The sequence below is a fragment of the Mus caroli genome, unplaced genomic scaffold, assembly GCF_978045245.1.
Source record: "Mus caroli unplaced genomic scaffold, Mus_caroli_1 scaffold_14, whole genome shotgun sequence".
NCBI classification, from domain to species: Eukaryota; Metazoa; Chordata; class Mammalia; order Rodentia; family Muridae; genus Mus; species Mus caroli.
Genome location: NW_028227269.1, coordinates 111,448,574 through 111,475,218, shown reverse-complemented (window position 1 = coordinate 111,475,218; position 26,645 = coordinate 111,448,574). Strand labels below are relative to the sequence as shown.

Genomic DNA, 26,645 nt, shown 5'->3' with positions numbered 1-26,645 from the left:
ACTAGAGGACAGATAAAGGCCTGCTCACAGAGCAAGAATGGAAAGGAGAGGAAGGTGGGTCATGGTCTTCACTTCAGAGAAGGAAGCACAGCAAATACAAGGTGAAGGCCATGCTAGTTACTCCCTTGTTCATCATGTGGACAGCGAGAGAAGCCCACTGACATGGGAAGTTTGGACTAACTGACTACATTGAGAAGAGGATCTGGAAGCAGGGCATGAGAGAGAACATCAGACCATGGGAGGAATCTGTGTAGATGCCAGTGTCCTAAAGAGAGTCTTTAAATAAGTGTGTGGGGTAGCACCTTGGTGATGGTCCCTTTCTGAGTTGGGATTCTAGTGGGTAGCTGCAGGATACAGAGAGCAGAAATCATCTAATGGGAAACCACTGTAGAGATGATAGGACTCATCACCAAATTCCAGATATATTGTAGTCATTCACCATAGTATGTACTTCTCATACCAGCATCTATTTTTGTTACCCTGGGATGCTGGGGCAAAGTGCCACACATGGCAGTTTGAGCAGCAGAACTCTGTTCTTTCCCAGTTCTAGAGGCCAGAAGTGTGGCTACAGAGAATCTGTCATAGACTTCTAGCTCTGAGGCCATAGCATTTGGTCAATCCTTGTCTCCTGGCACCAACATCCCAGTCACTGTATGTCCTTTGTACCCAATGCCATGTTTCAAGAACCCAGTCCTACTGGGTTTGATGCCCACCGTGATTCAGCACAAGTTCATCTCCACTAGATTCCACCCGCTATGACCTCAGAGCTAGAAGTCTGTGACAGATTCTCCCTGCTGCACAGAGGATACCAGCCTGCTGTAGCCCAGACTCCTGGCCTCTAGAAAAGGGAAAGAACAGAGTTCTGTTGCTCAAACTGCCATGTGTGGCACTTTGCTCCAGCAGCCCAAAGAAACTAACATAGATGCTGGTATATGACGTAGGGTACAGAGGTGACTCTGGAATTGGGTGATGAACCCTGACATCCCTACATGAATGTTGGTTTCAGCAAGCAAGTTTGGGGGGGGGGGAAGGTCACAGGTCTACACTTATATCTTTTGCTTGCCTCTGGGATACTGTATAATGGGACACTGAAAATATTTGATATCCCAGAACCTGAGAAGGAAGAGTAGTGCAGACAGAACCGAATCATGACTTGGGGAAAGGAGTCAGGCTGCTCTGCTCAGATGATACAAGCTGCTCAGGGGCCTATGAGAATACAGAAGGCTGGCTGTTCCTGTTAGAGTCACAAAAGAATTATATTCATGGGGGGGGATCATTGCTGCTTAGAAGAATAGGAGGTAGAGCTCTTCCTAAGAGGGGGTTTCAGAAAAAAAAAATGATGGTGACAGAGATACAGGCTCCTGAGACTGGCCATAGGGCTTCAAGGCCCTTCTCCCCTGTCTGCCTGGGACTGAGTCATTTTTATGACTCTGGCAAGAAGAGTGATACTGTCCAGACCTCACCTTTGTCCCCAGTTCCATGTCCTCAGAACTTCACTATCTGTCTTGCAGTTGGTGAAAAGGAACCTGACCTGTTCCTCCTCTCAGAGTGCAAAGCCCCAGAGGAAAGTGTACAGATAAACCTGGGCTGTTTGGCAATGGGAAATCAGCCACTGGAAATCAGCTGGGAGCCAAAGAAACCGAGTATAGTTGAATATGTCTTCCCCTCTGAAATGAAAGATGGCAAATATAGAAGGATTCTCCGGGTCACTGTGCTGGCCTCAGAACTGAACCTCAACCACACTTGCACCATAAATAAACCCAAAAGGAAAGAAAAACCTTTCAAGTTTCCTGGTGAGTATCCCTGGACCATGCAGAAGGGCCTTGTGGGACTTCCTATACGCACACTCAGCTAACCCCCAAAGATTGACTGAAGCAAGACATCCACCCAACTTTGATCCCTCCCCTTCCTTGCTCTTCCCCCATTCATTCCCTCCCTTTTCTCAGCTGCTTCATCAATGCAACACTTAACATCCACACCTCAGAAACCCTATACTAACTGTGCAAGGAGGCAGCTGGGTGAGCAAAGGCACTAGCTATGTATGCCTGGGCCCTTCCATAGCAGTACCATTCCATCCTGTGGCCCTCCTCTCTCACTGTGTTCCATCACCCTGGGCTCCTTAGAAGACTCTGATCTCTCACCATCACTTTTTGTCCATCTTCTTTAACTCCAGGATCATGGGGTTCTCGGTCCTCTAAGAAAGTCACTCCAACTCTCCAAGCAAAGAATCACTCCACGGAAGCCACCAAAGCTACTGCCATCCAAAAGGACATAGAAGGTAAGAAGTCCAATGTGCCTTACATCAACTCATCTGTTCAACCTTACACCTCTTGCTCCTGGAAACCCTCCATGACTCTTTCTCTGAGCTGTCAATGTACATCCTAGGTAGAAAGGGTTACTAAAATGAATTCTGTACTACTTGTAAGCCAGGCCCTATATCCAGGCACAACAAATACCACCACCTAACCCTGTGAAGCCATCATCCCTTTTTGAGCTAATGCTAAACAGAGGAAGGACAAGGACCTACCTAGCCCATTGGACCTGAGCTCTGTGTATCTGATCCAAACTGTGAGGTCCTCATGGATTCTGTAGGCATATGACCAGACAGACAACAAGACATCACTGAGATGCATAAGAATCTCGTTAAAGGGCTAAGGACCATCACACCTAGACTGGAAGACTTATTGTACCCCACATGCTGTCTTCACCTCCTCCTAACTATATTCTCTCTCTCTCTCCCTCTCTCTCTCCCTCTCCCTCTCCCTCTCCCTCTCCCTCTCCCTCTCCCTCTCCTTCTCTCTCTCTCTCTCTCTCTCTCTCTCTCTCTCTCTCTCTCTCTCTCTCTCTCTCACACACACACACACACACAGCCTAACTAGGTTGGAAGATAGGAAGCCTAGGGTTGGGACAGAGACAGAATAGGGACATAGAGAATAGATGGGGCACCAAAGAAACCTACAAAAAGCCACACAGAAGCAAGCATGGGTCTGTTCAGGCAGCACTGGGCATCTCTAGGAGCTAAACAGTGACCAGAAGAAGCAATGTCTCCAACATAGGCCTTTCCTTCCCAAGCTCTTGGGTCCCAAGGCAAGGGCAGTCTATTTTCTAGATGAAACCTATGCCACCCCAACCCAAGGCTGTCCAGTGCCCCACCTAACCATATGTCCTTCCCCCAACATTGTTCAAGCCATAACTGTAATCAGATAAGAAAGGGGATTTCCTCTGTCCTCTCACACATTTCTAGATACCTCCATTCCAAACATGACAAGATTAGCCTCTTGCCACTTCTCCTTGCAGGAGCCATGCCACCCAGCAACCTCACTGTGAACATCCTGACCACATCCACTCATCCTGAGATGTCATCTTGGCTCCTGTGTGAAGTATCTGGCTTCTTCCCCGAAAATATCCACCTCATGTGGCTGAGTGTCCACAGTAAAATGAAGTCTACAAATTTTGTCACTGCAAACCCCACCCCCCAGCCTGGGGGCACATTCCAGACCTGGAGTGTCCTGAGACTACCAGTCGCTCTGACCCCATCACTTGACACTTACACATGTGTGGTGGAACATGAGGCCTCAGAGACAAAGATTAATGCCAGCAAGAGTCTAGCAATTAGTGGTAAGTCACAACTGGGTAAGAGTGTCAAGCAAGGACAGCACTTGGTACCTATGATAGACAAATACTCCTGTTTGGGAAGAGGAAGTCTGCATTGTCTAGATAAGAGGAACACTGTGCTTATCTGTTTCAGTTTAAAAGACAAAACTACATAACACTTCACCCTTTCTACAACGCTTACATTTTTCAGCCCTCTCCTCTATGGTGTTTCCTGAACCCTGGAGAAAGTAATATAGATGTTTATTTATTTTCTAGGGCCACTATTCCAAAGAAACAATCACTTATTATTAGCAGCTTGACCAAGTGTGAATTTCCCCCAGTATCCACTTCTGCTCGCTGTGGGATGAAGCTTCCCTCCATAAGTAAAGTTGAAGGTTGTGGGCATAAATGCAAATGCCTGTAATCCAATTTTACAAGTCCATGACATACATTTAACAAACAATAGCAGTTACTTCTCTAATGGAACCTATGAACTCCCTGGCCATAGGCTTTTCCCTTCTGCAGAGCAGAGCTTAAATCCAATAGGGAAGAAGTTGGTACCCATAACTGCCATACCACTATTACACCAATAAGCACATCTTACATAGCAAGACAATTAGTGTAGCACTCAAAGTCCATGTTCAAGAGAGAATGTTGGCAACAGCCTATATAACATCTCCCAGCACTGAAAAGAAAAGAAAAAAAAGAAAAAAAAAAAAAAAAAAACCAGCGGGCAGCTTCCACTTCAGTCCTAGCCCATGTTTTCTATGTCTTACAGCCAAAGTTAGTGAAGTCTTTAGCAGTAGGAATTTACCATCTACTTCTGGCATGCAAGTAAAATCAATGGTGATAACTTTTGTGGCTTGTGGCTCCTTGGGGGCCTCCCTGAACAATAATTTATGCAGAGGTAGCCCAGCTTTGCCACTGGGGCTTCCATTAAACAAACTTTGGATCGAGGGAGTGTCTTTTTCTACCTGCACACAGTGATTCCTATGTTTAACTCTTAATGAGTCACTGTTGGTTGTTGTTGGTTGTTGTTGTTGTTGTTGTTGTTGTTGTTTCTATCAACCTGGCCACTATAGGGCTGTAAGGCAGGTGGAAGCATCACTGGCTCCAGCTGTTCTCGGTCATGCTCTTCCTATCAATGTTTGTGAACTGACTGCCCCTTTTACTGTCAGTTTTCTATGGGTGCCTATGTATAACACTGGGTTGGGCGAAACCATTGATGGCAGCTTTTCCCACTGCTTGCTTATCCATGTAGGTGAGAGCACATTCACTCTAACTTGAGAGGCTTAGGCCTTTATGAAGTCTGCCTAACATATGGGACAGGTAGGCTTTTATGCTTACCCATCATGCATCCATGTGCTGGTACCATAAGCAAAATCATACCTCACCTGCTCATGTAGCATGCAGAGGATCAGAATATTTCACAAGAATGCCAGAATCTCTCATTACTCTCTGGCCTTCTCTTAAAGATCACATCCTCTAACAAAGCTCACCAAAGCCACTAACATCTGAGTTAGTCCTACTCAGGTACACATTTCTTAATGCTCCAGCAAAAGCATTCCTACCCACTTCATTGGGCACTAAACACCACTTCTCACATGTTTAGAGTTTTTTGTTAAGACTTTAAATTATCTTTCAGTCATGTCTGATGTTCATGGGCACCTCAGCCAGTAATAACTGAGTATTTCTGGTGTGTGCAGGTTTTTGTCTGTTTTGTGTTGTTTATATGCCAGGAAAAGCTGTTTAGCACAGATCTAATGGGCATTCCCCTTCCTTCATGGTGTGGCTATTTCTTTTGAGTTAAAAACATCCCCTCTTGTGGCGGGGGAGGGCTAGAGGTCGATGGAATGATTTCCCGAGTTTCCTCAGATAAATGAAACCTTTGTCTCAGGGAAGGAGGAATGGTTCGACTTCTGTTTTTCCACTTCATGATGTTGACTCTAGCCTCTTCCATGCCTACAGGCTATGAAGGAATCCATCATGCTTTTCTCTCTTCCTTCCTTATCTTCTTCATAGGTTCCAAGTGGGTTCCTGTGGTTTCCACAGGAAAGGCTTTTTAGCACAGATCTGATCTGCACTGTCTTTCCTTTATCCCATGCCAGCTCTGAGAGACAGAAAGCCAGCATCTCTATCATAATCTTTCTTTTGCCTTCAGAATCAGAGACCACTGTGAAAGGCAGCATCTGTGCATCTTTTTTTCCATTGTACTCCTTCATTACATGAGCAAGATTTTTCTAAGCAGACAGCTTAGCCTTCATCGCACATCTTAGAACATACTGCAAATGTCACACAGACAGCTTGCTATGCCATCCTATGTAGACTATTTTCAAGGATTGCAATACCTTCTCTAATCTGAAATCCATTCAAGTAAAACCACGTGTTTCAGGTCCAATTCAAGAAGGCATGCCACCTCATACCATGTAAAAGAAGATGGTCAGCCAAAATTCCTGCTCTCTCAGACAGCTCAGACTCGGGAGCAGAAGTTCCTATCACCTCTAGCAGGGAGTAAACAACTACTACTACAACTGGAAGCATACTATCTCCTACCATAAAAGATGCTAGCTTCTCTGATACCTTAGACCTGAGGCAAGGAATCCTCTGCCTCATTTCTTTCGTCCGCTGAAAAGCCCACAGGACCAAGGGCTGCTGTAAGCTTGACACAAGCTTGGGGTTGAAAGGTGTCAGACAGGCTTCACCTGAGGGGCCCTATATATGAGTGTAGTGAGGATGGAACAGGCTACATGGGGCATCCTCCAGCATCTTGTCCTCAGAGTGGCCTTCAGAGCCCAGGCTCAAGTCAGCCATACTTCCCCACTTAGACCCTGGAAATGCCACAGTATGTCCACAACCTCCACACCCAGGTACACAAAATTGAGAGAGGGACCTAGTGGGACTGCAGCAATCACATGAGGCCATACCTGGACCAGCCAAGCTGCCAGTATAACAGTCTTGGGTCTGAGATTTTAAAAGCTTGGTCTGTTGTCTATGCCTTGGGATCTTCAGGATGCCTTAGGATCCATCGAGAAAGTCCTTCAGAGATCATGCCTATTTCTGGCTGCACTGTACTGACTGAGAACAGGGGCTACAGCTCCACTGTTTCTCATGGCCTACCTCCTGCCAGGTGGGGAAGGCTGGAACCACTCCCCTCATGTGGTGCCTCATTAGTGCTGAAAGGAGCCTGGCCTACACTTGCCCCAAATTGGGCTTTTCTTTTCCCCTGTGGTATTGCTTCCTCAAAGGACTCTAAGATTTTCTCTTACTTGACTCCCTCAGGATCTCTCTACAGATTTTCACAGGTCACTCCTCAGAGCTAGAGTCATACCAGCATGACTATCCTCTGCCCACATTCACACGGCATGCTTAGGAAGTCTGGGCATGCTCTGTAGTCATCTTCATTAGGTTGTTCCCACCTGCCTCTCTATCTGCCCCTGCCCCGCTTCCCTTGTTCTGCCTGTTGGTCTCTCCCTACTCTGTGCTTCACATGTCTTGAGGTAGATACATCTGCCTGAGTCCCACATAACACTTCTCCATCACACCAACCCCTGAGAACAATAATGTTCTTAGTTCTGTCGACTATCACCTCCTGACTTGTCTCTATGATGCTATTCTGCCCCTCCTACCCATCCATCACCCTGTTGCCAAGGCACTCTCTGAGACATCTTGTTTCTACATAGATATGGAAGAACATTTGATTAGGCATGTAGGCCATGGTGAAAGAAAAACACCAAGTAAACTTTTAACATCACAATTTTATTTAAAACTACTAGAGAGGGCTCAGCAAAGCTCAAAGAGACTAAGTTCCCAGGATATGGCTGTTTTATCCCATCCTAGGCACAGACAGACAGAACAGTGGGACATCTGTAATCACCAAGAAATCAGCCAAATTTTTAATAAACACCTTAGCTGCCGAGAGGGATGAGAACACAGAAGAATCCCAAATTCTGAGCCAATCACCCCTCACCTAACCTCCCACACAGGACACTGCTAAGCAAGAAACACCTTCGAGCACAGTGTGGGCAGAATATCCATCTTGTACCAGCTCCAAGGCCTGCTGAATATAAGGGTTATCCCAAAGTACCTAGAGCCAGAAGTCAACTATGATACCCCAGCTCCAGCACAGCTCAGTTCCCAGTTCCAAAAAAACAGGCCTTCCATGACTGGTGGATGAGATGATATGCACTTGTATCTCACCCCCAGACTCTACAATCCATGTATATACAATGTCTAGCATGCAATCAGTAATTACAAGATACAAAATGATTGATAACCAAGACAAAGACAGTACATGGGATTAGACCTGAGGTATGTGAAAGGTTGGGAAAGCATTCATAGTGTCCCTTGCTACAAGAAGTCCCAGAGCTTTACAGGGTGTAAGCAGATCCCAACCTCCCCCATTGGCAAGTCTTCTCAAAGCTGCTTCTGCTACTAGAGAACCCTCTTTCCCAGCCACCTGCCACTAATTATCACTTATCTGAGTTTTCCCCATGATTCTAGGATGCTACCACCTCCTGCCTGAGTCAGACGGTCCTTCCAGGAGACCTGATGGTCCTGCCCTTGCCTGAGACCTTTCTAGGCTGAATGGTCATCATGCCCACTGTCTGGTTAGCTTGGTTGCCTCTGTGTTAAGTTGCTTCATACTACATGTAGCAAGGAAAGTTACCTTTCCACTTCTCAAGACACTGTAGAGAAGCACTTCTGTAAATTATAGTGAGAAACAATCAATAATAAATGAAATGTACAAACATGAACCTCTCTTATCTCTATGGGACCTGCCCTAAGGCCTCTTGTGGATGCCGGAAACCTCGAGTGTTGCTAAGCCATGTGTCACTTCAGTCATTAACCTGTGGCTGAGGTGGATCCTGACTGACAAACAGACAGGCATGTAGTCAGCTTGAAGCCTGGACAAAGAGAAGGCTGACATTCCAGGCAAAGCAAGAGCCTGTCACATTGTTCCAAAGTGTGTGGTTTAGAATCAGAAGATTTCTGTTTAAAATATACTCAAAAAGTTATAAAATATCAGCCAGGACTATTCATAAAGCTTAAATCTGAGAGAGAGAGAGATTCGTGTATATACATATGTGTGTGTGTATATATGTATATGTGTGTATATGTGTATGTGTATGTATGTGTGTATATTGGTGTGAGGGTGTCAGATCCCCTGGAATTAAAGTTATAAACAGTTATGAGCTGCAAAGTAGGCTTTCCAATGTCTTGTTCTCCAACCATAGGTAATTGAAACTGGAAACTACAGGTAAAGGAGACTGCCAAGTGTTTCTTATTATGCTAAGATTCAGTGGTCTACAATATTCACATGATTTCACTTTGATATGGTGAAATGCCTTTAGGTCAACGCATCCACAGACTTCACAGTGACCCCAGCTGAGCTTACATATAATGTCAAACAGCACTTGTGGAATAGATACCCAGGCAGCCCTGTGACCAATGGTGTTTTCCTTAATTCTTCCCATCTGCCTTGGACTGTCACACCTTGAGTTGAGATGTGCTTTCTGTGGAAATGTATTTCCCTAGGTCTGTACATCAGCCACCACTCTTTCTGACCTTGGACCATACTTCAGTCTCCAGCTGGGATATTCATATGCATGCTTAGATATGGCATAACCATCTTTAACGTCGTCTAGTCCCTCCTGTTACCTTTAGGATTAGGTTACCATAGCTAGGATGCTTTCCAACCTCTCCCTCCATCTGCAAAGGCTCAGGGTTCCTTCTGACTCTGGAGTAGTACTCTTTCCCAATGAGTGCACCATGAACACTATTCTTCCTTAGAATGTTACTCCCCTTTCTCTGCCTTTTTCATGGCACATCTTTCTGAGAAAAACCTACCTGGTCTAGCTGCTCTTTCTGGGTCTTCTTAAGTTGTAACCTATCTCCTGCACCATCCAGGTGGCAGTGGCATAGATTCACATCAGGTTTGGATTCAGATATGCCAATCCCATGCAGACCAATCTATGAGTGAGATTCCAGGACCCAGCATGGGTTGTGGGGGGTAGGATTATTTGGGGCAAAGTGGTTAGTAGGCACTTGGGACAGGAAGTGATAAATATTAGCGGGAGGAGGGCATATGATCAAAACATTGCTGCTGGATGTGAAAGCTGTACCTTCAGGTTCAGTGTTCAGGAGACCAGGTTAATAAGAAATGATCCTTCTGTAGGGTGGAGACCTTCTCACGACCACTAGTTCTTCCCTAGGCATAGTCAACACCATCCAACACTCCTGCATCACGGATGAGCAAAGCGACAGCTACATGGATGTAGAGGAGGAGAACGGCCTGTGGCCCACAATGTGTACCTTCGTGGCCCTCTTCCTGCTCACACTGCTCTACAGTGGCTTCGTCACCTTCATCAAGGTGGGCCTCCTACCACCTCCTTCTGAACCCTTCCTGGGCACATGTAAGATACCCTTCCAGGGGCATTTTGAAACCCATTGGTACTTCTGGAGTGGCTAGGGAATACACAAGTAATTGGGAGGCCATGGTCACTGTTCAGCTTCTGGGCCCTATGTAGCTCCACGGACTTTCCCTGTTTCTCAGACAACAGCCTCTGTATGACCTCACGGCTCTCTGGCAGGTGAAGTAGACCAGGACAGCAGAATCCTGCAACTACAGAGAAAAGCGCTTTCCCTCAACATGAAGCCAACTAAGAAGATACCTTCTATGCAGAGAAAAATGCCAAGGCCTTCCTCTCAATACCTGCTCTCTACCTAGCCTCCCAGACTCAAAATGCCTAGTATTCTTGGCTATAGGCAAAGCAGGTGTTCTGCTGCTCCAGCCCTACTCATCGATGTCCCCTGCCTCCCCCAAGTCCTCATCATTCCAGAAGCATGCTGTGGTCTGCCCCACCTGCCTCCTGGTAATTTGTTTGTTTGTTTGTTTGTTTGTTTCTGTGGTCTAAATAAACTCAAACCACATGAGATCTGAGGAAAACAGTGGAGAAGCCACTAGGGAGGGGTATCAGAGTCACACTGAAGAAAATTTTTCAGTGAACTAAGAAACTCTCCTCCCACCTTAAACTCACAATTGATTTCCCACATACGCATAAGCATATACACATGCACATGTGCACATCACAGTCACATGCATGATAACACAGGCAGTTGTGCATTAGTGCACATGCATACCTACTCAGATGCACATAAATTTACACCAAAGCCTTAGGTGACAGGAATGGGGACTGTGGGGTCATTTGAATAAGAACCCCATAGGCTCATATAGTTGAATGCTTAGTCACCAGGTTGTGGAACTCTTTAACGGGATCAGAAGGATTAAGAGGCATGTCCTTGTTGTAGGAAGTGTGTGTCACTGGAGCACAGGTAGGCTTTCAGGTTTCAAAAGTTCATGTCAGAACTAGGGTCTCTCTGTCGCTCTGTGTCTCTGTGTCTCTTCTGAATTCTAGGTAATTTCTCCAGCACTATGTCCACTGGCATACCACCATGCTCCCTACCATGATGTGAATGAACTAACCCCTGAAACTGTTAGCAAGCCTCAATTAAATGCTTTCTTTTATAAGAATTGTTGTGGCCATGGTGTCTCTTCATAGCAATGGAACAGTGACTAAGACAGGGAATATTCCACATGCAAATTTCTAGTTTGTTTTGGCTCCTTATCTTACTACCTATACAAGACCCTGAGTACCTGTATTTCCACTTCCTCCATCACAAACATTGACAGTACACACCTACCTAAACTGAGATGGGTCAATGAAAGGAATACAGTAAATAAGTTGGTACTAGGCAACATGTGGTGACACCCTCCTGTTACCTGATGTGGGCTGGGTATATCCCCCAAATTCATGCTGATATCTTTATATCAATGTATCAGAAGATAAGGAAATCACAAAGAGTCCTCATAATTGGGATTAGTGTCCTTGTTAAACAAGCCAAAAAGACCCTTCACCCAGACACTGTGAAACAGAGCTGTCCATGTGTAAATGAGTCCTGTAGGGTATGGAAACTACTAGAATCTTTGTCTTAGACCTTCAGACTCAGAAAGATGAAGAGTAAATTTCTGATATTTATGATTCACTTGGTTCAAGGTATATTTTTGTAGGCACCCAAGTAGACCAAGGCATCAGTCAACATCCTTTAGTATGATAGAGTCAAAACAAGACCCAGATTCATGTTGTACATCAACAGATGATAACACAGGGTGATGGGAAGGATCTCAATGTCAGTTCGATTCTCTTACTCCCTTACTCTATCCTCTACTGTGTGGAGAGCAGGAGGGAGGATACATTAGGAGATCACATCTTCCCTTCACCATTCTGGATATTCCTCTCACTATCCCCCTTGATGAACTTGGATCCTATTAGCATTTGTACTCACAGCTCACAGTTCACAGCTCAGTGCACTGTGGTCTCACATTCCATATGTTGGCCTTGGGATCAACCTCAAATTTCCTACTTAAAACATCCAAAGTGGAATGCCTGTGTGTGCTTGAACCATGGCCCTCAGGGGTATCCTTGTCCTAGATTTGAACTTAAAAACCTGAGGCCTAGTGTGGACAAAAACCAGATGACATTGATGGAAAGGCCATGAGCTAAAGCTCAGAGATGTCCCTGAGTGTGTTCACAAGGATCTTCATGACAGACTATAGGAGACATGATACCATATGATGTGATATCAAAGCCAGAGGCTGTGCTGCTGGCTGTGAAGATGGAGCAAGAGGCCACAGAACATGAAAGGTACCACCAGAGGTAAAAATGGAGGAAAATGAAGCTGTCCCAGCTAAGTGGCACTTAAAGCTGCCGTGGTAAAGAACAATCCTCCTCTGTCCACTGACCTATCCCATCCTTCTAGGTAACCAGGTTCCTGCACATACTCTGAGCATTCCTTCTTCCCTTTCTCTTCTATGTTCCCCTTCACCCTCTCAGCAAATTCTGCTTGCTCTCCTCACTCTACCCAGACAGCTGCCTGGCCCTCAGTTTCTCACAGCTATTGCAACCTGTGCCCTCACTGCACCTAGACCTTGCAGGCTGCAGCCTCAGTGTTCTCTCCACCTACCCTGCACTGCAGAACCAACCAGGCACTGGTCTTTCAAGGCCCACAAAGCTTCCTGTGAAAGTCATAAAGGCAAGTCTTAATGTGAAAGACCCACAACGTGAGGACTCCCCACATTCTGACTCAGGAGAGGCAACAGCCCAAATCACTCACGAGAAACGGTCTTGCTGCAAACTGCAAGAGGACATTTAATTCAAGAGCACTCTTGGGCCCACGGTCATACACCACACAGGGGTAGAGGACCATGGCGCCCCAAGTAGCTGGGTAAGGGGGTATTTAAAGGAAGAAATCACAACTCAAGGAAGTGGGGAGGGCGTTGTTGGAAAATACCAAAGATACCAGTTAAGAGTCCCAAGGAAGTGCAAAGTCACAAGAGTCACAAGGAATACCTGGTAATTATGCAGGTTATCTCTCAAGACAGTTTCTAAGAGCCCCTAACAATAGCACATTCTTTGAATGAACACTCTTTGAACCCAGGAAGCTGGTGGGTGGAGGAATGTCACTATCTGTTTTATGATTAGCATACCTTGGAGCATTGAGTCACAGAGGTCACATTCCCAAGCCTGGGCCTAAAGGCCTAGAATTTTGCTTTTATATTTTTTCAAATGAAGACCCAGGACATTGACTCTAACCCTGTGCTGGGCCCTTGTATGAAAACTTGATGCAAACTAACATTGTCTGAGAGGAGGGATTGAGAAAATGCCTCCATAAGATCGGGCTGAAAGCAAGCCTATAGAGCATTTTCTTAATAACTTTTTAATTTGGAAGTGCCCACCCTGCTGTGGGTGGTGCTATCCCTGAGGTGGTGGTCTTGAGTCCTATAAGAAAATAGGCTGAGCAAGCCATGAGGAGCATGGCAGTAAGCAGCACTCTGCAGGGCCTCTGCATCAGTTTCTGCCTCCAGGTTCCTGCCCTACCTGAATTCCAGTCCTGCTTCCTTCAGTGATGGATCACAATCTGGAAAATGAAAGGCAAATAAATCCTTTCTTCTCCAACTTTGCTTTTGGTCATGATGTTTCATCACAGCAACGGTGACCCTAACTAAGGCAGATTCCAACCCCAACTTTTCTACTCTTGCTTGTGCCTGCTCTTGGGGTGCATATAGCACATACAGCCCATGTTCTTCCCAAGCATCCAGAATCCCATGATGGGCATCATGATAACCCCACTTCTTTGAAGCCAACTGACTATCCTAAGTGCAGCAGAACTCTTGCCCCACCTTCCCTGTGAGAACGCTGTGCTGACCCCAGATTTCAGCACATAGTTAAGTCCAGGAAGGGGCATCTGTGAGGCTCCTAGAATGCCACCAGGTTGAGATCATAGGCATATCTTCCTCATAGCCTCCCATCCTCACCATAGACATGCCAGATCTCTTCTCTGCTTAATTCTCTAAGGATATTCTTTTTCTCTCTGTGGTCTAGCAACAACTATCACTTGCCAAGCCACACAACAAAACTCCAGTGACCACCACCACCCCAAGACCCCATTCTCCCCAGAACATTGTCCACTATTCCCATAGGCTGCCATGGAAGCCACAAACTTTATGCCATTGTCCCTTAAACTCCTATTGCGTACATACACCACAGGTCCATGTGACCACATGGACCCATCTGTTTCAAAGTACCCATCTGTTATGGAAACCCACCACAAATTAAACCCACCAGAAATTAAGTTCCATAGGCCCACAGGCCTAGAGATCTACTTAACTTTTAAATGGCAGGTCTTGCTTACTTTCTGGGGCTCCCACACTTCCAAAACCAGCATCCACACCACCTCTCTTTGCAATGTGTCAGTGACCTCTTTTTCTCTGGCATCACTTCTGACACTACCCTCTTTCTCACCTGTCCATTTGACAGGTTTTTTACTCTGGTTCCAGGACACAAAGAGCAAAGGAGAATCAGAGGGCTGTGTGTGAATGGATAAATGAGAAAGTGAGTGAATCGCTAGCGACCTTAAGGGGGCTGTGGGCTACAAGAGGCACTGGCTTCACAGCTGCCCTGAGAATACCCATCCCAAACTTCTAGAAAAAGCCATCTAGAAGAATAACTGTCACCACCCCTGTTGTCACCAAGTAATGGCTCCCAGGGTTTTGTTTTGTTTTTTTCTGGCTTTGTGTTTGCAGTAGAACCTATCAATAAGCCACTGGGTGTCAGAGAAAATATGGGTTACCAAAATCCAAGGCCCAAACTCTGTAACCTCTCCTAAGAGTCTGTGCTGTTTGGTTCATTGCAACTTTCCTAAATCTAAAATTCATTATGAAAACTACACCATGATGTTCATGGTCATTGTCAAGCATAAAGAGTCAAAACTCGTGGAGCACATTCCCAGCTCTGCCATGTGAGCTCATAGCCTGCAACCAGGTTATGCATGCCTCCCCTACCCTACCCTCCCCCCGCCTCTTGATTCAAGAGTGTCAGATTATACTGGACCACTACACTACAGAAATCTACCCAGTGGAGTCATGTAACACACTCATGGCCCCTGAACTCTGTAAAGCCATGGGTGAATACCATTGCTACAGACAAAGCCACAAGCTGTAAATCAGTCCTATCACTCAGGCAGGAACTCACGGCTCATTCCCACCAACATCCTCCTCACAGGTGGCTACTCAGCAGAAGCGTCTGTTTCCAACTGTGGCAACAAACAGGACACACTCCTACCCACACTGAAACCAGAGCCTTTACCCACCAGCAGCCTGGGACCCCTCTCTCAGCTTGAGGATTGAAACTTTAGTGCCTAGCAGAAGCTGGACTTCAATATAGAGTAAAAAGTATATACAGACCTGCAAGTTTCCAAATGTGGCTCTGCAGCCCACAGTCTCGCCACCCTATGAATGCCCTGGCTGAATTTATTCTGGAATATATGCAATTCAAATTGAATGGAGGATGAAAGAAACCAATAGAATTAGTTTCTGTCCTTATCGTGAGAACAAAAAAAGTAAATTATGGCCTGGAGGTTCAACAAGACTAGAAGGAATCCTAGGAAATATGTATATTGTTTCTGGATGAATAACCACATTCTGAGAACACCAAAACATGGTTTAATAAAGTAAGACAGACATATTTAACCACAGAGGAAAGTTATTCAGTTTACATATTGATCACAGACCCCTCCATCTCCTCCCAATCCCCCCTCACACAGAACTTCCTTCCTCTGATTATCCCTCCCCATTTCCTCTAAGAAGGGAGAGGACCCCTGTGTATCAACCCACCATGCCACATCAAGTCATTGCATAGCTGTTTCCTATACCACTGAGACCAGACATGGCAGCCCAAGTATGGGAATGGGATCCACAGGAAAGCAACAGAGTCAGAGACAGTGACCTGCATGAAGAACAAGTTGTACACCTGCTACATATTGGGAGGGGGTGTCTAGGTCCATCCCTTGTATACTCTTTAGTTGGTGGTTCAGTCTCTGAAAGCCCCCAAGGGTCCAGGTTAGTTGACTCTGTTGGTCTCCTTATGGAGTTCCTATCCACTCCGAGTCCGTGAATCCTTTCCCCCAACTCTCCCACAAGACTCCCCACAGCTCAGTCTAATGTTTGACTGAAAGTCTTTGAATCTGTTCAAGTCAGCTGCTAGGTGAAGCCTCTCAGAGGACAGTATGCTAGGCTCCTGTCTGCAAATGAATAGAGTATCACTAACAATGTCAGGGATTGGTTCTAGCCCATGGGATGGATCTCAAGCTGAGTCAGTCATTGGCTGGCCATTCCCTCAATCTCTGCTCCATCTTTGTCCTTCCACATCTTGTAGGCAACACAAATTTGGGGTGGAAGTTTTTGTGGGTGGGGTGCTGTCTTTATCCCTCTACTGGGAGTCCTGCCAGTTTACGGAAGATTACAGTTCACGTCAGGCTCCATATGACCCACTGCTAGGAATCTCAGCTAGATTCATTCCCATAGATTCCCTAAAGCCTCCCCCACTCCAGATCTCCAGCACATCCTAGGGATGCTCCTTCCCACTACAAGCAACTTTTTTTCCATTCTCTCTTCCAAACTCTCCCTACACATGATCTGCCCCTGACTCTTCCCTGGACCATCCTCTCTTGCATACAGTTCCCTCCCTCCATTCACCTCAGATGTCTATTTTATTTCCCCTTCTGCATAAGATTCGAGCATCCTCCCTTGGGTCCTCCTTGTTATTTGGAATCTTTGGGTCTATGGAGTACAGCATGGTTATCCTATACTTTATGGCTAATATCCACTTATACGTGAGTATATACCATCCATGTCCTTTGGGAGCTGGGTTACCTAACTCAGGATGATATTTTCTAGTCCCATCCATTTGCCTGCAAAATTCATGATATCCTTGCTTTCGAAAGCTGACTAGTATTCCGTTGTGTGGCAATTAAATGTGAACCACATTTTATTTATCCATTTTTTTCAGTTGAGGGGCATCTGGGTTGTTTCCAGTTTCTGGCTATTGTGAATAAAGCTGCTATGAACATAGTTGAGCAAGTGTCCTTGTGGTATGGTGAAGCATCATTTGGGTATATGCCCAGGAGTGGTATAGCTGGGTCTTGAGGTAGAACTATTCTGAAATTTCTGAGAAACTTCCAAGTTGTTTTCCAACATGGTTTACAAGATTGCATCCCCACCAACAGTGGATTATTTCCCTTGCTCCAGATTCTCAGCAGCAGCATGAGCCGTTGCCTGAGTTTTTGATTTAGCTATTCTGATGGGTGTAAGGTGGAATCTCAGAGTCTTTTGACGTGCATTTCCCTGATGACTAAAGGACGGTGAACATTCCTTTAAGTGTTTCTTGGCTATTAGAGATTCCTCTGTTGAGAATTCTCTGTTTAGCTCTGTACCCCATTTTTAATTGGGTTCTTTGGTTTGTTGGTGTCTGACTTCTTGAGTACTTGATATATTTTGGATATAAGCCCTCCTGTCAGGTGTAGGATTGGTGAAGATCTTTTCCTTTTCCATAGGCTGCCATTTTACCCAATTGACAGTGTCCTTAGTCTTACAGAAGTTTTTCAGTTTCACAAGGTCCCATTTATTAATTGCTGACCTTAGTGGCTGAGCTACTGGTGTTGAACTCAGGAAGTTGTCTCCTGCACCAAACAATGTGCTCCAGGCTATTCTCAACTTTCTCTTCTGTTAGGTTTAGTGTATCTGGTTTTACCTTGAGGTTTTTTATCCACTTGAAGTTGAGTTTTGTGCTAGTTGATAAATATAGATCTATTTGCATTCTTCTACATGCAGACATCAGGTTAAAGCAGCACCATTTGCTGAACATGTGTCCCTGTCTCCATTGTATGCTTTTGGCTTCTTGGTCAAAAATCAAGTGTCCATAGGTGTGTGGATTTATTTCCAGGTTTTTGATTCAATTCTATTCATCAACCTGTGTGTTTCTATACCAGTATCATGAAGTTTTTATTACTATTGCTCTGTAGTACAGCTTGAAGTCAGAGATGGTGAACCTCCAAAAGATCTATTTTACAGGATTGTTTTACTCTGGGTTTTTTGTTCTCCCAATTGAAGTTGAGAATTTTTTTAAGGTTTATAAAGAATTGTGCTGGAATTTTTACCTGTATTGCATTGAATCTGTAGATTGCTTTTGGTAAGATGGCCATTTTTCTATGTTAATCCTACTGGTCCATGGCCATAAGAGATCTTTCCATCTTCAGATATCTCCTCCTATTTCTTTCTTCAGAGACATAAATTTCTTGTCATACTTTTTATTTTTAATTTTCTTTTGTTGGATATTTTTATTTATTTACATTTCAAATGTTATCCCCTTTCCCGGTTTCCCCTCCACAAACCCCCTGTCTCATCCCCCTCCCCCTGCTTCTATGAGAATGCTCCTCAACTCACCCACCCACTCCAGCCTCCCTGCCCTCACCCTCCCCTACACTGGGGCATCAAACCTTCACAGGACCAAGGGCCTCTCGACCCATTGATGCCCTACAAGGCCATCCTTTGCTATATATGCGGCTGGAACCATGGGTTGTTCCATGTGTACTCTTTGGTTGGTGTTTTAGTCCCTGGTAGCTCTGGGGGATCTGGATACTTGATATTGTTGTTCTTCCTATGGGGTTGCAAACCCCTTCAGCTCCTTCATTCCTTTCTCTAACTCCTCCATTGGGGACCCTGTGCTCAGTCTAATGGTTGGCTGCTAGCATCTGCCTCTATATTTGTCAGGCTCTGGCAGAGCCTCTCAGGAGACAGCTATATCAGGTCAGCAAGCACTTCTTGGCATCTGCAATAGTGTCTGGGTTTGGTGTCTGTATGTGGTATGGATCCTCAGGTGGGGCAGTCTAGCAGCTTCACAGCACACCTGAAAGCTCTGGAACAAAAAGGAAGTAAATACACCCAAGAGGAGTAGGTGGCAAGAAATAATCAAGCTCAAGGCTGAAATCAACCAAATAGAAACAAAAAGAACTATACAAAGAATCAACAAAACCAGGAGCTGGTTCTTTGAGAAAATCAACAAGATAGACAAACCCCTAGCCAGACTCAGTAGAGAGCACAGGGCCAGCATCCCAATTAAAATCAGGAATGAAAAAGGAGACATAACAGAAACTGAAGAAATTAAAAATCAGATCGTACTACAAAAGTCTATACTCAACAAAACTAGAAAACCTGGAACGAAGCTGACTTAATCACAGTGGATGATGTTTTGATATGTTCTTAGATTCAGTTTGCAAGTATTTTATTGAATATTTTTGCATTAATGTTTAAACAGAAATATTTCTGAAATTCTCTTTTTTTGTTGAGTCTTTGTGTGGGTCAGGTAGCAGGGTGACTGTGGCCTCATAGAATGAGTTTGCCATTGTTCCTTCTGTTTCTGTTTTGTGGAATAGTTTGAGGAATATTGGTATTACCACTTCTTTGAAAATTCAGTAAAATTATGCACTAAAACCATCTGGCCATGGACTTCTCTTGGTTGAGAAACTCTTTTTTGGATTTTTTTCTTTTATTATTATTAATCATTACATTCATTTACACCTCAAATAATGTCCCACTTCCTGGTTAACCCCTCCACCAACTCCCCCATCCCATGATATCCCACTTTCTGGTTACCCCTCTGCTACCCTCCCATCCCATATCTGCCCCCTCCCTTTTGCCTGTTTGAGAGTGTTTCCCCACCCACCCACACTCTCCTACCCCACCTCTCCAGCATTCCCCTACTCTGGGGCATCAAACCTCCCTGGGACCAAGGGACCAAGGGACCTCTCATTGCTGTCAGGCAAGGCCATCCTCTCTATTAATTTGAATATATGTATCTGAAGCCAAAGATCCCTGTAGGTACACTCCTTGGTTGGTGGTCTAGTCTCTGGGAGAACTGGGTGGACAAGCCAACCTTTGTTGTTCTTCCAATGGGGTTGCAATTCCCCTCTGCTCCCCCAGTCCTTCTGCCAGCTCCCCAGACAGGTTCCCTGAGTTCAACCTGATGGTTGGCTCCAGGCATTTGCCTCTGCTTTCTTTTTTGGATTTGTTGTTGTTGTTGTTGTTGTGGTTGTGGTTGTGGGTTTTTTTCTTTTGTTTTGTTTTGGTTTTGCCATTTCAATTGTTTTATTACATGTGACTCGGGGTCTGCACACCCTGCACCACCCATGGAACTCTCCAAAAGCACTGCAGACCCATCCTACCCATTGCCATCCACCACTGTGCAGTTAGGGGAGAGGAGTTGAAGTTGTCAGTACTTGATGTGGTACATGGAGGCACAGTCCCTGGATCCTGTGATGATGAGCCTGCCGTTCTCAGTCATGCCATAGCATCTGACAGTGGCAGCCTCAGGGACCTGGAACAGTTTTGCTCCCATGGGCATGCTGTGGACCATGATAAGGTTGTCCATACCGACGCTTGCCCACCACTGGCCATTTGGGGAGAACTTGAGGCCTAAGATGGTGTTGTCCTTGGTGTCCACAGTGAGCACCTGATTCCTCTTGCTGCTGTTGAACAGGCAGTTCTGGCCATCGACCAGGCCCAGCAGCAGCCAGTCTTCGGTCAGACTGTGAACCAGGTTCATGATCTGGGACTGGAACAGATACTCCAGTGACACCTGCAGCCAGAGCGGCATCAAGGTGTGGAACCTCATGAGCCAGGTGGCCGAGGACAGACACCCTGAAAGCCACTTGCAATGCAGCGTCCAGCCCAACAGGGCGAACCTGCGCACCTGCCTGCTGTCCTCCAATAGGAGGACCCTGTTCGCGGGTGAATACAACTTATCCGGCATGATCGTGTGGGACCTGGCAGCCCCATCCCTGTATGAGAAGTGCCAGCTGCCCTGCGAGGGCCTGTCCTGCCAGGCGCTGGCCAGCACAAAGGAAAACATGACCCTTACCAGCATCACAGATGGCACGGTCAGGATATGGGACCTACGGACTCAGGGAATAGTCAGGAACCTCAAAGGCCCTACCAGTTCGGCCAAGAGCCTTGTGATCAAAGATGGCAATGTCTGAACGGGGAGTCTGGATACATGCTTGCGATGCTGGGACCTGCGGATGCCTCTGCTTTCAGTTGCAGGCTGGACCTCCCCAGAAACTGCCACACTTAGTTTTTGTCCACAAGCGCCTCTTGGCCACAGCAACAGTGTTGGGTTTGGTGTCTGCAGACTTGATATATCACCAGGTGGGGCCGTTCCCGGTTGGCCCTTCCTTCAGTCTCTGTTCCATTTTTGTCCTTGCTCTTCCTTTGGACAGGAACATTTCTGGGTTAAAAATACTTTGAGATGGGTGCGTGGCTCCACTCTTCAACCAAGGGCTGGCTATGCCTATCTACTGAAGGTGGTCTCCACAGGTTCTATCTTCCCTTTCTCTGCACATTATGGCTAAAGTCATTTCCATTGGGTCCTGAGAGCCTCACGTTTCTCTAGTGTCTGGGACCATCCAGTGGCTATCCCCAGTTCCTCATCCCCCATGCTACCTATTTTTATTCAATTTCTTATGTACCTGTCTCATGTCTCTTCAAGATTCTGATACTGTCACCCTTGTTTCCTCCTCCTCCTTTCCCCCTCTCTCATCCCCCTCTCCTTCCATCTCCCACAATCATCCTGTTCCTCCCTCAATGTAGGATTGAAGCATCCACCCCTGATCTTTCTTCCTTCTATGCTGCATATGGTCTCTAGGTTGTATCATAGGCATTATGAGCTTTTGGGTTAGTATCCACTTATTAGTAAGTACATACCATGTGTGTTCTTTTGTGTCTGGGTTACCTCACTCAGGATGATATTTTCTAGTTCCATCCATTTGCCTGCAAATTTCATGAAGTCACTGTTTAATCGCTGCATAGTATTCCATTGTGTATAGGTACCACATTTTATTTATCTTCTGTTGAGGGACAGATAGGTTGCTCCAGCTTCTGCCTATTATAAATAAGGCTGGTATGAACATGGTGGAGCACGTGTCCTTGTATGTTGGAGCATCTTTTGGGTACATGCCCAGGATTGATATGGCTGGGTCCTCAGGTATAACTATTCCAATTTTCTGAGGAACCAGCAGACTGATTTCCAGAGTGGTTGTACCAGCTTGCAATTCCAACAACACTGAAGGAGTGTTCCTCTTTCTCCACATCCTTGCCAACATCTGCTGTCACTTGAGTTTTTGATCTTAGCCATTCTGACTGGTATGAAGTGGAATCTCAGGGTCATTTTGATTTGCATTTCCCTGATTACTAAAGATGCTGAACATTTCTTTTAAGCATTTCTCTGACATTTGAGATTCCTCAGTTGAGAATTCTCTATTTAGAATTCTCTATTTTTACTCCAGTTTTTAATGGGGATAGCATTTGAAATGTAAATGAAGAAAATATCTAAGAAAAATGCCTTAAAATATCTAATAAAAAAATAGGGTTATTTGGTTCTATGGAGTCTGCCTTCTTGAGGTCTTTGTATATTTTGGATATTAGCCCTCTACCAGATGTAGGGTTGGTAAATACCTTTTACCAATCTGTGGGTTGCCACTTTGTCCTATTGATAGTATTCCTTGATTTACAGAAGGTTTTCAATTTTATGAGATCCCATTTGTCAATTGCTGCTCTTAAAGCATAAGCTATTGGTGTTCTGTTCAAGTTTTCTCCTATGCCCAAGTATTCGAGATTCTTCCCCACTTTTTCTTCTATTAGATTCAGTGTATCTGGTTTTATGTGGAGGTCCTTGATCCATTTGGACTTGAGCTTTGTGCAAGGAGATAGGTATGAATCAATTTGCAACCTTCTACATGCTGACTGCCAGTTGAACCAGCACCATTTGTTGAAAATGCTCTTTTTTTATTATTACTATTTCTATTGAATGGTTTTAGCTTCTTTGTCAGAGATCAAGTGACCATAGGTATGTGAGTGGTTCATCTCTGGGTCTTCAATTCTATTCCATTGATCCACTTGCCTGTCTCTGTACCAATACCATGCAGTTTTTATCACTATTGCTCTATAATATAGCTTGTGGTCAGGGATAGTGGTTCCTCCAGAAGTTCTTTTATTGTTGAGAATTGTTTTTGCTATCCTAGGGTTTTTATAATTCTAAATGAATTTGAGAATTGTTCTTTCTAAGCCTATGAAGAATCGAGTTGGAATTTTGATGGGGATTGCATTGAATCTATAGATTACTTTTGGTAGGGTGGCCATTTTTACTGTATTAGTCCTGTCAATCGTTAAGCATGGGAAATCTTTCCAACTTCTGTGGTCTTCTTCGATTTCTTTCTTCAGTGACTTGAAGTTCTTGTCATACAGATCTTTCACTTGTTTGGTTAGAGTCACACCAAGATATTTTATATTGTTTGTGACTATTGGGAAGGGTGCCGTTTCCCTAATTTCTTTCTCACCTGTTTTATACTTTGAGTAGAGGAATGCTACTGATTTGTTTAATTTTCAATCTGGCTACTTTGCTGAAGTTGTTTATCATCTGTAGGAGCTGTCTGGTAGAATTGTGGGTTCACTTATGTATACTATCGAATCATCTGCAAACAGTGATAACTTGACTTCCTCCTTCCCAATTAGTATGCTTTTGATCTCTTTTTGCTGCCTAATTGCTCTGGCTAGAACTTTGAGTAGTATATTGAGGTAGGGAGAGCCTTGTCTAGTCCCTGATTTTAATAGGATTGCTTTGAGTTTCTCCCCATTTAGTTTGATGATGGCTACTGGTTTGCTGTATATCGATTTATTATATTTAAGCATGCACCTTGAATTCCTGATCTCGCCAATACATGAATGCATGTTATATTTTGTCAAAGGCTTTTTCAGCATCTAATGAGATACTCATGTGGGTTTTTTTTCTTTGAGTTTGTTTATATATTGGATTACATTGATGGACTTCCACATATTGAACCATCCCTGTATCCCTGTGATGAAGCCTACTTGATCATGGTGGATAATCATTTTGATGTGGTCTTTAATTCGATTTGCAAGAATTTTATTGAGTATTTTTGCATCAATATTCATAAGGGAAATTGGTCTGAAGTTCTCTTTCTTTGTTGGGTCTTTTTGTGGTTTAGGTATCAGTGTAACTGTGGCTTCATAGAAAGAATTGGGTAGTGTTGCTTCAGTTTCTATTTTGTGGAGTAGTTTGAAGACCATTGGTATTAGATCTTCTTTGAAGATATGATAGAATTCTGCACCAAAGTCATCTGGCCCTGGGCTCATTTTGGTTGGGAGACTTTTAATGACTGCATCTATTTCCTTTGGGTTTATGGGACTGTTTAGATGTTTTATCTGATCCTGATTTAACTTTGGTACCTGGTATCTGTCTAGAAAATCATCCATTTCACTCAGGTTTTCTAGTTTTGTTGAGTATAGACTTTTGTAGTAGGATCTGATTAATTTTTAATTTCCTCAGTTTCTGATGTAATGTCTCCCTTTTCATTTCTGATTTTGTTAATCTGGAAACTGTCTCTGTGCCCTCTGATTAGTCCGGCTAAGGGTTTGTCTATCCTGTTGATTTTCTCAAAGAACCAGCTCCTGGTTTTGTTGATTCTTTGTATAGTTCTTTGTGTTTCTACTTGGCTGATTTCAGCCCTGAGTTTGATTATTTCTTGCCACCTACTCCTCTTGGGTGTATTTGCTTCTTTTTTATTCTAGAGCTTTCAGATGAGCTGCTAGTGTAAGCTCTCTCCAGTTTCTTTTTTGGAGACACTCAGAGCTATGAGTTTTCCTCTGTTTTCATTGTGTCCCGTAAGTTTGGGTATGTTGTGCCTTCATTTTCATTGAATTCTAAAAACTCTTTAATTTCTTTATTTCTTCCCTACCAAGTTATTGGCTTCCACGTGAGCTTTCTGGTGGTGTTGTTGTTGTTGCTGTTGAAGACAAGCCTTAGTCAGTGGTGGTCTGATATGAGATGCTGAGAAGATATATCCTTTTGTTTTAGGGTGAAATGTTCTGTAGATATCTATTAAATCCATTTGGTTCATAACTTCTTTTAGTTTCACTGTGTCTCTGTTTAGTTTCTATTTCCATGATCTGTCCATTGGTGAGAGTGGGCTGTTGAAATCTTCTACTATTATTGTGTGGGGTTCAATGTATGTTTTGAGCTTTAGTAGCATTTCTTTTACAAATGTGGGTGCTCTTGTATTTGGGGCATAGGTGTTGAGAATTAAGAGCTCTTCCTAGTGGATTTTTCCTTTGCTGAGTATGTAGTGACCTTTCCCATATTTTTTTTGATCACTTTTGGTTGAAAGTCTATTTTGTTGGATATTAGGGTGACTACTCCAGCTTGTTTCTTGGTACCATTTGCTTGGAATTTTTTTCCCCTCCTTTTACTTTGAGGGAATGTCTGTCTTTGATTCTGAGGTTTATTTCCTATATGCAGCAAAATGCTGGGTCCTGTTTATGTATCCAGTCTGTTAGCCTATGTCTTTTTATTGGGGAACAAAGTCCATTGATATTGAGAGATATTAGGGACCAATGATCATTGCTTCCTATTATTTTGTTGTTAGAGTTGGAGTTAGGTTTGTGTGTTTCTCTTCTTTTTGGTTTGTTGTGAAAAAAAATTAATTTCTTGCTTTTTCTTGAGGGTAGTTTCCCTCCTTGTGTTGTACTTTTCCTTCTATTATCCCTGTAGGGCTGGATTAGTAGAAAGATATTGTTTAAATTTGGTTTTGTCTTGAAAAACTTTGGTTTCTCCGGACATGGTAATTGTGAGTTTTGCTGGGTAAAACAGTCTGGGCTAGCATTTTTGATGTCTTAGGGTCTGGATGACATCCACCCAGGATCTTCTGGCTTTCATAGTCTCCGGTGAGAAGTCTGGTGTAATTCTGATAGGTCTGCCTTTATATGTTACTTGACTTTTTTCCCTTACTGCTTTCAACATTCTTGCTTTGTTCTGTGCATTAGGTGTTTTGGTTATTATATGACGAGAGAAATTTCTTTTCTGGCCCCATCTATTTGGTGTTCTGTAGGCTTCTTGTATGTTTATGGGCATTTCTTTCTCTAGGTTAGAAAAGTTTTCTTCTACAATTCTGTTGAAGATGTTTGCTGGCCCTTTGAGTTGGGAACTGGTTGAGAAACTTTTAATGGCTGCTTCTATTTCCTTAGGGATTATAGGACTGTTTAGATCATTTACCTGATCTTTGTTTAGCTTTGGTAAGTAGTATCTGTCTAGAAATCCACTGCATTTAGACTTTTCAATTGTGTCAGGTACAGTCTATTAAAATGAGATCTAATGACTCTTTGCATTTTTACAGTGTGTGTTGTTATGTCTCTCTTTTCATATCTGATTCTATTAATTTGGCTACTCTCTCTCTACCTTTTAGTTTGGCTAAGGGTTTGTCTGTTGATTTTCTCCAAGAACCATCTCTTGGTTTCGTTTTGGTTTTTTTGTTTTTGTTTTTGGTTTTTGGTTTTTGGGTTTTTTTTGCTCCTTTGTTTCTAATTTGTTTATTTCAGCCCTGAGTTTATTTCCTGCTTTATACTCCTGTTTGGGTGTGTTTGCTTATTTTTCTAGAGATTTCTGGTTTACTTTTAAATTGCTACTATAAGAATGCTCCAGTTTCTTTATAAAGGCCCTTAGTGCTATAAACTTTCCCCTTAGCACTGCTTTCATTGTGTCCCTTAAGTTTGAGAATGCCATACCTTCATTTTCATTGAATTCTAGGGAGTC

The 26,645-nt window shown here is 44.0% G+C and overlaps 4 gene segments (V, D, J or C); all 4 read left to right on the top strand.

Moving 5' to 3' along the window:
- The window catches only part of LOC110306601 (Ig alpha chain C region-like), a 176,134-nt gene that overhangs the window by 12,924 nt on the left and 136,565 nt on the right, over positions 1 to 26,645 (top strand).
- LOC110306478 (immunoglobulin heavy constant gamma 2B-like) overlaps positions 1 to 26,645 on the top strand; it is a 295,444-nt gene that overhangs the window by 192,043 nt on the left and 76,756 nt on the right.
- LOC147001334 (Ig gamma-1 chain C region secreted form-like) overlaps positions 1 to 26,645 on the top strand; it is a 91,414-nt gene that overhangs the window by 12,218 nt on the left and 52,551 nt on the right.
- Positions 1,517 to 10,545, top strand: LOC110306607 (Ig delta chain C region membrane-bound form-like). The segment is given in 5 exon segments: positions 1,517 to 1,793; positions 2,174 to 2,278; positions 3,298 to 3,618; positions 9,807 to 9,964; positions 10,185 to 10,545. Coding segments are annotated over 5 exon segments (789 nt in total).